Source organism: Crocodylus siamensis, chromosome 5 (assembly GCF_052110815.1).
Source record: "Crocodylus siamensis isolate JL-2025a chromosome 5, ASM5211081v1, whole genome shotgun sequence".
Lineage (NCBI taxonomy): Eukaryota > Metazoa > Chordata > Crocodylia > Crocodylidae > Crocodylus > Crocodylus siamensis.
The window spans coordinates 160123404-160136240 of record NC_143399.1 but is presented as its reverse complement, the minus strand read 5'-3'; the positions used below and the strand labels follow the sequence as shown (position 1 = coordinate 160136240).

At 37.0% G+C, this 12837-nt stretch overlaps 1 protein-coding gene across 1 annotated transcript in view; it reads right to left on the bottom strand.

Moving 5' to 3' along the window:
* DGKB (diacylglycerol kinase beta) overlaps positions 1–12837 on the bottom strand; it is a 604653-nt gene that overhangs the window by 386275 nt on the left and 205541 nt on the right. Inside the window, exons 14-16 of the mRNA XM_090046888.1 lie at positions 10237–10269; positions 6368–6484; positions 1992–2065 (exon numbers count right to left, since the gene is read on the bottom strand). Of these exons, the coding sequence (XP_089903014.1) occupies positions 1992–2065; positions 6368–6484; positions 10237–10269 (224 nt within the window). The remainder of the gene's footprint in view (positions 1–1991; positions 2066–6367; positions 6485–10236; positions 10270–12837) is intronic.

Genomic DNA, 12837 nt, shown 5'->3' with positions numbered 1-12837 from the left:
TCGAAGGGCATGTGTACACTATGTTGAATGGTGCTAGGAAGCACTGCCATGAAAGCATGCCACATCCACATGTTCCTGCTCCCAAAATTCTCCACAGCAACAAGACATCATGTAGTCACCATTAACGTGGCACTTAGCATACCAAAAACTGCTCTCATGAGCATATCCAAAGCCTGAAAAGGGCACCAGGCATTCCCTAAGCATATGCCAAAAAGCAGCTATGTGCTATTTTTTCAGTATTTGGCCTCATGTAGAGCAGTAGTGAACCATGTGCTTACATGGAACAGTCCAACATTGTGTTGACATGTCCACTCCAATATCTGTGGAGGCACCTCATACATAGCTAGCTGATTCTTACAAAATGTGTGATAACCTTTTTTTGTTGAGTGAAAGTCAGTTAAAATCATAGCTCAGCTCATCATGATCCACCAAATAAAGAAAATCCTGAATAAAGATTGAAGAATAGCTTTCCATAGAACACTACCTTAATCTGCATAAGCCAGGATAATGAAAGTCTAGTCTGTAAGATTAAGGTGTTTTTCCACAGCTATAATTTTCACGTGCGAAGCATACCATTCATCATATATCCTAAATTTTAGCCAACTTGTACACATTACCAGCATTCAGGAAAAGAGAATTCTTCTATGGGATTCTCTATGGGAATAGATTAAATTCTCATCTATTCTTTATAAGGGCTATTAAACTGACAATAGGCCCCCTACCTTCTTGAAGTTCCTTCAAAAACACCAAAGAGTTGTATTACTTTCAAGAAGCTTAGAATAGGCTGTTTGTGAATTATTATTATCATCTTTAATAAGTAAGAAATAAACCTAGCCTCAGAACCACAGAATTAACAAGGAGTTTGGCCAAACAGTACTGGTCATCATGCTGAGTTATCCATTTCTTTACCCTTTGGTTATACAATATGAAATGATCATATTGTAAGACCTCCAGAGACAGAGACTCTACACTGATTTACTTTTTGTGTAGCCATTTACATGAGGCTTGCTCTTCCTGTTTCTGGCTACTTCCCAAATAGCAATTATATTAAAAAGCAAACACACACATTCCAGGACCCTCTTGCCACTCCAAAGCCCCTCTGGGTAATAACTAAATGTCTGAGGGGTTTATGACTCCACTCATAGAAACCATGATCCTATTTCAGGTTGCAACCCCAAGTTTAGAAGCCATTGCTTTAACAGGACAGAGCAAAACTCTTCAGGGGACATTCTGCATCAAAGGCACAGTCCTATATTTCTGGTCAATGCTGCTGTCTGTCGATTAGACATGCTGATTCAGGTAGACCTCTTCCTTCTGAGGAGCTAGATCCCAATAAGGTATCTTCCAGCTTAGCAACTAAACCACAATATGACAGAGGTTATGCTAAATCTGACCACTGAAGGAACAGAGTGCTAGACATTCTCCCCCTCCCTTCCTCCCCTCCCACCCCCTCCAGAATAGGATATGCCTCTACAAGCACATGAAGCTGCCCACTGGGAGAGTCCTTAGATTCTGCAGGAAGGAATATGGTCTAACCTCCAGAACTGTACAAAGCCATCCACTGAATGGGAGAGTATATGCTTCTCTGGGTAGAACAGTATGTTTTCCTGAGCCAGATGAATACTTTGGAAACAAGTGCAAGCTAAGTCTTTATATTTCGAGCACTTGGAATAGGATCTGGACCTTAGAATACAAGATACAGTAACTCTAAATTTATGCATACACAGAAAAACAATGAAGTAGCTACTCTGGGCTTGAAATTAAACTATTCTATAGAAGTCACTGCAATTATTAACTACAGAACTAAGTTGTAGTATTATACAATATCTCTGCTGAACGTTTGTCTGAATACCCAAAAATAAGGCATTGCATTATTAAAATATATTCCAAAATTGTTCAAATCCATTTCTTCTTCAGCTCTAAAGTTTACAAATGCATTTTTTGACACAAAGAATGAACTTGCCAAAAGGGAAAAAGAAAAATCAACCTACCTTTCTCCTTGTTTCCCACCACTTTTAGGGTTGACAAAAACCAGAAGTGGATGAGTGCCTGGAACTGGAGTGATCTAAAAGAACAAACAACACAGCCACTCATCAATGTTGAATGCTGCATTTGATTTATCTTACACTAGACAGAAAACAGCAAGCTGTGCTCCTGTAACTGTAATCCATCTGGAAATAATTCCACAAATTGTAATAATCCCCTCTTGGTTAATTTGCTACAAATTATAAATGACATTTATTATTTCAATTGATGCCAGCTCTCTGGCATACTGCTGTGCTGCCATTTTAACCTTAAATTCCATTTAAATAAGTACAACATTGGAACATATGAGTTATATTCATCAGGAAAGGAAGTGCACATCAGATGATGCAAGAAATTAATAATTTTGAGCCTGACACACTAAGTAATCTCCATATAAAAAAACAAGTAAGGAAATACACATTCTGAGAGAAAATAAAATTATGCTTTAAAAATAGCACTGTATTTCATTATAGATTTTCAGCCAAGCCTTTAAGTCTGTGAGCATAATTTTATGCACAAACAAAATTGTGTCTGAACTACATGAAATCTGGAACTTGAAGGGAATTTCACAAACCGAACAATGCTCTTTTTTTCAAAATTTTTGAAATGTCACACAACCCTTACACATTTATGATGACATAAAACCATACAGGTTTAATTTTTTAATGTAGCAGTCAAAAACAAGTACCAGTAGTCCCTTCAAATAACCCAGAAGGAAAAGAAGGAGCTATTATATGGTTGCTGAAGGAGGAGTGACTAAAGGAAGAGAACAAGAAAATAAGGGAGAAATGCGGATATTGGAGAAGAGAGTATGCTTCTGACCCATTCATCTTTCCTCAACTGGTTTTCTAATATATTACATATTGACTTCAGTTTTTAGTTTGGCAGCAGAACCACTACTACCTTGATGGACAATATAATCACTCTTCACTGTCAGATATTATGGGACAGATCCTCAGTTGTTCTGAATTTTTTTATCTTCATTTACTTCAAGATATTTCAGAAAAATTAAATTAGCTAACATTTTATTTCTATAAACTTTTAAACTCATAAAACAGTAGTTTTGTACCGGGGTGACCAAACCATGGCTCATGAGCTCTGTGCAATTTAAAGGCAGTACCTGAAGAATAGTACTAGTTAAATAAAAACACCTTTCCCCACTTACCACTTCACTTATTCTTTCCTATTTTTTATTATTTTCTTCAGTTTTTGCTTGTTACTTATCTTAATGACGAATTATCATTTCAGTCCAGGTGTTAGATGCAGATCACTGACTGTAGAACAGTGGTCTCCAACCCTTTTATGGTGAAGATCACTTTTTGGCACCCCAAGATCTACCACCCGCCCCCAGCCTGTCCCACCCCGCCCCCTGTCCCTGCCCCCCACCTCCCGGGCAAGCTACCTGGGCTCTGACCCCACTTACTCAGCCCACCCCGGGTAGCAGGGGGCGTGGCTTAGCCCAGCCATGTGCGTCCTGCCATTCTGGATCATGGAGCCTCTGACAGACTGAGATCGACTGTCAGAAGCTCCACAATTGACCAGCTGATCGAGATTGACTGGCTGGTGACCACTGCTCTAGAACACGCATGTCTTGAAAGTAGGCTGCTTATGGATCAGCGCTTGCCCAGAGGAGGCATTGCATTAGTTTGGCTCCACTTGTCCAACGTCTACATAGACCGGGTGCTTCAGTGCAGCTTTTTTGGTGATTTTATCTAATAGTTCACTGAATCACCTTCAGATAAAGTGCCAAGAAGCCCCACTGAAGCACAGAATCTATACAGGCACTGCGGAGCCAGTCAAACTAACGCAGTCTCTTCTGATAAAGCATGGTTTGGGTTTTTTTCACATCTGTCAACATCCAGTGTCCTGCAGTTCTTGGCTGTGCCAAGATTTTGATCTGCAGCTAGAGGGCTTAGAAAGTTTTCCAAGTACTATTTTCAACACTAATTGATGTATACATTACATATAAAAATATTTAAAAGATGTCAGCATTGCAAATCTAATACCCACAAGTTAGAAAAACCTACAACTGATGTTATCCCTGTCCTCACTTTGTGTTTGTTGCCTCAGTAACCTCTGGAATAACTGTAAACTAAGTCCTGCTCAGTCTTTGTAGCCCTGAGCTGGAAAATATTCAGTACAGAAAAAATCCTTGGAAAAATTATCTACCAAGTTCTTATAAGTTTCTACTGGGCATTTTCAAACCGAGAGAGGTTTACAGACTTGCCAGACTGACAGAGACAACAACATGCACATATATGAAAAAAAGAAAACCATTCTGACAACTTTTAAGCCCTTGTCCCCAAACCACGGAGATGGTAATGCTTCTCAACAAAATGGTTGCATATATATTTTTACCACTGGTAAAATATAATATTTATCTTTAATCTTATTTTCTTAAATGACAGACTCTTTTCAGCTGAAACTTCAAAAAACATAGTATCGAGACACATCAGCCATGGAAATTTTCGGCACAAATGATTAAAGATTGGTATATTTATAAGCAACATTGTCTTCCAAACAAAAATTTTGAGCAATTTGAGCTAAATGCAGTCATATCAGCTCCACCCATAATTATGTTTGCATTTGGTCTAATTCTAGTGTAATCTATAACAGTGTAAAATAGGAATAATTCCAGTGATGTCAGTGGAGCTGCACAAGTGCAGAACTGATGCAGCATCAGAATCAGATCCAATATATGCATATACATTAGGCACTGTATGTTTGAACATACATTCTGCAGTTTGTTATTATATATCAATGATTGTCATATATTTAATTCTTATCTACAGTTTTAATCAATTTTAGTTATTTAGTCCAATTCCCATGATGTTTGTTCCCATGAACTAAATGTAAACCAATGGTACTGATTGTGACAAAGATGGACTACCTATTGAAGTCCCTTAGGACTCAGGTTAATTAATGAGACTCATCCTAAGGTTATACATGATCTATTACTTCCTCTAATTAGAAATAATAATCCTGATCATTATGCTGGTTACCTAGAAAGAAGTAAGATGAATGTGCTTAACTATGATTAATAGTCTTCACTAAGTAGCGCAGATCCCTACTGCCACTTAGTTATCTGCACACACTTCTGCAACTCGATGTTTTTTCTTGATACTTTTCTTAATACAAAAAAATGTATAGATGAAATTATTTCCCATTTCCAGTTTTTTATTTCAAAACATAACCACATTATTGCAGACAGAAGTTCTAGAACTAGTTAAAAAAAGTCTAATCATTCCTATTTCACTCCATTCTGGAAAAAAATAAGGTCCCTTTCAATTAATTTCTTATAGCTTTTCTAAATGACTTTTCTAAATAATGTAGACATTTCTAGATAATTCAAAATGCAACCTGAGTTTTAGACTAATTTATTGAACATTTTTATGCCTTAATTCAATTTAATTTTATATAAGGACAGCCTTCCTGAAGTCATAGAAGGGATCCCTTACATTGTTTGGTCCCAATGCTGCAAAAGAAATTTGGCCATTAGTTTCAGTAGGAGCAGATCAATTATAACTAAGTTTCCCTCATGTTTAAAACACAATCTATTCTGGCAATCTCAAAGGTATGTTGTGAAAAAAATTTATTTTGTGTTTATATAACATTCCAGAAATATAAAGACAGCAAATAAGTGCCAATTATCGTCGCCATTAAGTTTTCTGATCCACATACTTGTTTACAAAACTAAACTCCCGAAACACCTGTTTTGAGCTAAATTGCTGAAGGTGATTTCTATATTTTAAAGGGCAATAGTAGCATAATAAAAAATAAAAATCTTGTGTTGGATTACTGTTGATCCAACAAGATATAAGTATCTACCTTCCTGTGTAATTAAAGTAGCATAAATACAACATTAACCTTAATTTTCCAGCTACAAAACATCAGCATCAGAAAATCTTATGCTACATAGAAAACTAAGGGTTTTGCCAAACAAAACATATAGGACATTTTTACATATATTCTAGGATGTGCTGCCGGCCACTCTAAATAGTGAGCCACACTAATTAAAAGCACCCACATGTCAGATGTATCAGCATCCCTGCACTGAAAAAATGGTGGGAGGGGGTTTTGAACTAAAGCTCATTGAACGTGTTTTATTAGAAAGAGCCCCCATTAACATTTTTTCAGCATGGGGACACTGATACACATGATGTGGAAGGCTGTTGCAGCATGTCAATTTCTGTGCTCCAGAAGACTCAATTAATTGAGTCTGCTCTGATGTGCTGAATTTCCATGTCTGATTCGGAAAAGCTACAGATGCATGACACAAACCTAGAGCCAAGTTAGTCCTTCCCCATCAGTGGCAAACAAGAATCACAAACAACAATCACACCTGAAGACCTTGTCCATCTATTGTAACAGAGTTTGCTCTTTGCATTTTGTTCCGTTCTCCCAGCTTGTTCATTTGCTGAGGACAACTCTTTTCTCTTTTCACAGTTGCCTGCCGCTCCTAGGGGAAAAAGTGGGGAAAAAGAACACTTTAACATAGGATGTGATGGAATGCTACCATAGCTGGAAGCCACCCCAAACATTAAATTTTCCATTCAAAATAAAAGTCAGATCCTACTTTAATGAAAATGAGACCTAGTTGCTACATGATTTTTGTCCATTTCACATGGCATCTATTTATATACCTAGATATATTTAGCTAGGCAATAGATAGGTGACAACAATCCAATCATAACAAAAATCAATGCAATGACGTGAAAGATGATGGAACTGCATATTATCCCCATGTAACAAACATTGGTTCTATAACACAGAAGCTTATCATACAAAATCCTAAGTCATTAAAAGTTCCAAGGGCTAAAAGATGTTGTCCAGCCTGTCTAGGAGTTTTGGAAGACACTATTCATTATGTTTTAAAATGTCCTTTGTATAATGACATAAGGAGAAAGTATTTATCACCGTTCTTGCAAAAATTGACATACTTCTCAAATAGAGAGGAATTAATATGGCTCCTCCAGCAAACAGATCCATATTAAGTAAACGGTCTTGCAATTTTTGCTTACAAGGCTGAAGCAATCAGAGCTAAACATCCTTTATTGTTGATATGACCGATAAACTTTATCACTATATTTGTTTTTACTGTGTTAATTGTGGACCTATGCACAATATTTTTATAGATTCATGATCAAATTTATCACTATATTTGTACTTGATTATGTTAATTCTAGGAGTAGGAATAATGCTCTTATAATTATTGGCCCTATAGTATTACTATATTTGCATTTCTGTTATTTTTGTTTAAATTTATATTATGGTTGTATGCCTGTTACGTTGCTTTCAGGAGTATGGCTTTCAGCCTGAATCCTAAATTAATTAATTAAGTCATGAAAAGTTTAGGATGGATCAATATTTTCTGGAAGACTGGTTCTAACTTTGGACATATGTTGGACATCTTCAAGGGTACTTTTATTAGTTACTTACCAAAATATACCCATGGTAGAAGTCTGTCAATCAACTTACTATAATTAAAACACATATTTTTAAACTTTTTTACAAAATTATACTATTTTGTTATACAAGCATAGTATAAAGACAGCACGGTATGTTCCAAACTAATGTACATCAGGTTCATAAGTAGTTGGATAAATGGAACATCCAATGAGAATAAAATAAGGAAAATACTAATCTTCTTACCAGAAATATTGTGGCATTTAGATTTCCAACTATTTATCAGTTCATCTCACAGATAATTAAAAATGAAGAAGAAATCAGGAGATACAAAAGTATCTTTTATTTTCCTAAGGATAACATGCACCCATCAATTCTTTTTCACAAATTCATACAATGTATTGTAAAATAATGATCACTTAAAATCAGAGAGCCAATGTCGGCTGTGCTTCATTAACTTTACCTCCTTATTGATTTTATGCCATCCTTGCATTTTCCCAAATTTGGGGCTGCACAGGGGATGGCTTGGCTTTGGTACAAGCTGTGCTCTTGTTAGGCCTAGCTACTTGTGATCTTTCCACTAGCCTGGGATTGCTGGACACAGTAGAAATCTGACCACATTTCCAATCATACCTATGAGGCACAGAACAGATCTGAAACTCTATTCTAACTGGATAGTCTCCCTACACTACAAGAATCCTCTAGAGGCCAATTAAGCTGGCATTCAGGATACTTTGTGCCACTAGCCATGTGCAACATATTGTATAATAATTCCAGAGGCTTGAAGATTACTGAAAGGGAAATGCATGACATAGGGAAAATTAATTTTAAAAGAGAATACATATTAAAAATAGGCTTATTCCTAATATGTATTGTTAAAACTATTTTTTTCATCATGCTGTTTTCTCAGTGGGAAAGTATTTATACACTGAGGAAAGCTTTCTTAACAAAAGGGATGTTTACCACAATGACCAAACTTGCAGTTATTGATCATTCCTGAACTAGAAGCAGCAAGTGATGATTACTTCAAGCACAGTTGGGTTTTTGTCCCAGCATGAGACAGATAGCAGCACAACCCTTCAGTTGGCACTATGGCTGGCACTTCCTTTTCCTTCCTTCATTCAGTTTTTATTAGTTGTTTTCTAAGCTAGACTACTACTTGCCTACCTGAATATGAAAGCTTCCTAAGCAATCATGCTATAAAGTTTCTCCTTGCACAGGAAACAGAAAATTCCTAGAACTTAACAGAAATCAATCAGTTTTCTATATTATATCTGAACCATCCTACAGAACATAAAGGAAAAATGATAACCCTGCAGTATAATTGTATAGGCTACTGTGGAAATCCATAGAATGGACATTATAATCCATTATGACAATAGTTTTTTACAGTAATTTCTACAGGTCTTTTGTAAAACGAACAGCTCCAGAGAATTTAAGATTTGCTTCAGAAATGGAGATGAATAATGCCAGTAATGCCAACTGCAAGTCTAAAATATACAGAATGAAAACAACTTCTCTACTATAAGGTACCCATCTTCACTTTTCCAAATGTGAATAGGCTCGCTCATATTGCTGATACAGAGTTGAAGGATGGAACCCTAAGGGGCTACATAACATAAAGAGCCTAGGATGAATCTCCTTATTTTGACCTTGTATATACATACATGGCTATACTCAGCAGTCTGTCATCTATCTAAGGTGAATAAAATATGCAATGTTGAAATATAAGCAAAAGTGCCTTCTTTGTAGTCTTTTCTAAGTCTGGTAAGAGATGTTCAGCTTCAGTGGCATGCTTCTGAGGATAGCAACAGGTCTTTGATGAGCACTGCACTAACTACAGTCAGGTTTAAAATGCATATGTATTTCTACCTATGCCTATACCTTGATTATTTACTTATTTAATTTTAATAGAAAGAAAGATTTACAGTGTATGGGGCAAATATCTATTTTCAGATCCCCTCTCACTTCATACTTTGTAGACCTTCAAAAAATGAAATCTAGGCAATAGTTATTTTTCTAATTAGAAACAGATACATTTATACTTCTAAGAGTTGGGATAGTACTATGATATTTAAGGCTTAATCAGAAACTAGTGTCATTTTCTCAAAAGATAACATAATTTAATAAAATCACTTTTAGATAATAGTGTATAACTTTTAAATTAATACTTAGCCAAAGTTAACACTTATTGAAAATAAATGAAATGGCAAAATGCCAGCATTTATTTTCAAGGTGGTAAACATTATACTATGAACATGCTCTATTCAATTACTTTTTTTTAATTAAAGTGTACAAAATGACTCACAAATGGCTATAAATCATTTTTTTTGATGGACGTGGCTGAAGTTGAGGGAAAATTGACAAATTTTGAAAAGCTGTTGTACATTTTGATGGCTTAGGGAATCAATCTCTTCTGTGTTTTAATCATTTGTCAGGCTGATAACAATCCCAAACAAAACTTGTCAAACAAAAAGCGTCTTCTAATTCCATCCATTTTCTCACCTTTCATATCCCTATTTTCCACTTTCACTGTTCCCACTTCGTAGCCATTACCCGCTGGTTGCTAGATTGGATGGAACTTATACCAAAGAATACTGTTCCAGGGGGTCACAGTTTGATACCAAGAAGCACTTTGTAAAAGGTGCTCCTACCCCCTAAAAACTGAAATAGCACATCTCAAGTGATGATACAAAACCCCACCACCACAAGTCAGCCCCAAAATGCACTGTATTGCAAGAGAAATGTTGCAATATCACGACCCTTTTATATGAGTTTATACATGGGCAGCTCTGGCTTACGCACCTCAGGAAGCAAAACTCCTACAGTGGGTAAAGTCTGTTGGGAAAAAAGAAGCTTCAGCTGTAAAGTTATAACAAATGGCAGGGGAAACCCTTTCTAGAAGGAACATTAAGTTGAAGCCATTGGGTTGAACAAGTAATCAACAAATTAAGCATACTGCTTTATTTTTGCTTTATGACATCATTGAACAAAAATATTGTCTAACAGTTCTATGACTATCACATCTCATAATTCATATTCCTAAGAGTGTGCAAAAGAACTTGTTACAGATTTAAAACAGTAAAAGAAATGAGAATTCTGCTTTGAAATGAAGGAAGGTGGCCTGAAATAGTCCAGATGCTTTTTTTTTTTTTTTTTTGGTATGTCATAAATATTTTCTTTTATTCCCATGTTCTTTTAATTCTTTGAATCCTGGTCCAAAGACAGGAGCATCTCATAAAATGTCTGTTTTTTACTATAGTTAATGAACTATACAGTATGCAACTAGAAAAAGTGCTTCTGTCCTTTGTTGATATGCAAAGGTACATGCAATTATACCTTTTTTTTTTTAAAGTGAAATAATGACATTCAAGAATATTTAATGCTTTTAGTTGGTGTTGCTATGGGGAGAAACAGAAAGAGGTAACAGCTAATGTTCTACTAAACAGAGATCTGTTTATCTTCTGTTGCAGATTTGGCATTCAGTGTTTATATAGGCAAAATATATTTTTCCTTGTCCTCCTACTTTATTTAATTTGTACACGTCTGTACTTTCCTACATAAATTCAATATATTGGTGTGACTAGTTAACATGCTATAAGTTTAAAAGCTGTATTTAAGTAGGTACGTAAAGACATCAGTGAATAATTAACAACATAATTAAATTTGTCAAAACACTGACTGAAAACTACAGATCTGTTCTCCATGGAACTTATTAAAATATATGCCTTTAGGTGAGACAAGTCCACTTTCTAAATACAGACATTACAGAGAGCCCTGCATTCTATTACTGTGCACAAACAGAAACAGATTATTTACTTGAGTATTTTGGTACCAAGAGGACTGTCAAATTGCTGAGCATTTCATTTCTGAACCAATGAAGCATATGAATGTATATTTAACTTTGTTCACATGAGTACAACTCTCTGAAGCCAGTGTGACTATTCACGTGCTTATAGTTAAGTATGTGCTTAGATGCTCTGAGGAATCAGAACCTAAATTTTCAGTACCTTCTGTGACTGAGCTCTTGGAAATCTAAATACGAGATTTAAACACCCCATTTCAATTGTTTTCTTGCTTGGTTGATTTGGGGGTTTTTTAACTGAACTAATTTTCAAAGCTATTTGGTTTGGTCTGGGAACCTTCAGGTCAGATCATCTGTTTTAGTATTTAATGAAGCAGAATTCTAAAGGATCTCAGATTATCACATATACAGTCTTGTGTAAATATTCAAGCACCCATTGTACAACAAAACTAAAACAAAAGAGTAACTTAGGGTGTACACTGAAGTGACAATTATCACCAAAACTGGCCCCTGAAAACATTCTACAGCCATGACCAAACAAAAGTGCATGGCTGCAAAGAGCTTTAAAAGGGCCCAATCCATGAAAATCTGAACCCTCACTGCATGAGGGTTCAGCTGAAGACATTTAAAAAAAGAGCGGCTTCAGTAATTTGCACCTGTGCAGCCTCTCAGCTTCAGAGCTGTTTTCAGAATGGGAGAGGGGAAAGGGAGTGAAGGGAGTTCAATCTGGGCTTTTTTCAGCCCCCACCCCTCCCTCCACTCTCCCTGAGGTGGGGGGGTCTCCAATTCACCCACCCCACCCTCCAACACTACCAGGGGAACCCATGCCACAAGCTTCCTCTTCTTCCTTTCCCCCCTCTTATGCTGAAAACAGCACCCAGCTGGGAGGGAGGAGGGGTCATTTCTAAGGGAAACGAGCAGCAGTCTCCCAGCTAACCACTGGATTTCCCTTCCCCCTGAAACCAACAGTGAGCTTCTGTTCGGTCCAGTAGATCATTACAACTCAGAACACTTCCTGCAAAGCGTTATGAGTTACAGTGGGGAGCTGCACTTCCGTTGGATGCATTTCAGAATATGTACCAGCTGCTTTTCAGCAGTTTTAAATGTCAAATAGAAGGACATATTGTCCCTTCTAGGTAGGGACCTACTGAATTCATGGTGGAAGTGAGGTGCAGTGTGACCCCTTTAATCTTGTAGGTTCCCCTGCACTGCCCTGCCCCACTGATTGGTTGAGGGGCCCTGCTTGTGCTCGCTCCTGATCAGTGGTGGGGCAAAAACTGCGGTTTTAAATATAGTGCCTTTTTTGCCTCCCACCACCATTTGCCTGAGGAGCCCTGGATAGCCCTGTTGCTTGCTGCCGACTAGCAGGGAGGCAAAAATGGTGCCATGTTTAAAACCATGGTTGTAGCCTCCATGCCAATCAGGAGGAAGTGGCAGGGTCCTCCACTAATCAGCATCAAAGATGGCGGGAGGGAGGGGGGAATGGGCGAGATGCACGCAAGGGAACATGCAAGATTAAAGGAGCTGCTGTGCACTCTATTTCTGTGAGATAGTGCTTATGCTAAGCAAGGCCTAGCATTAAGAACAATGCACTAAAACTC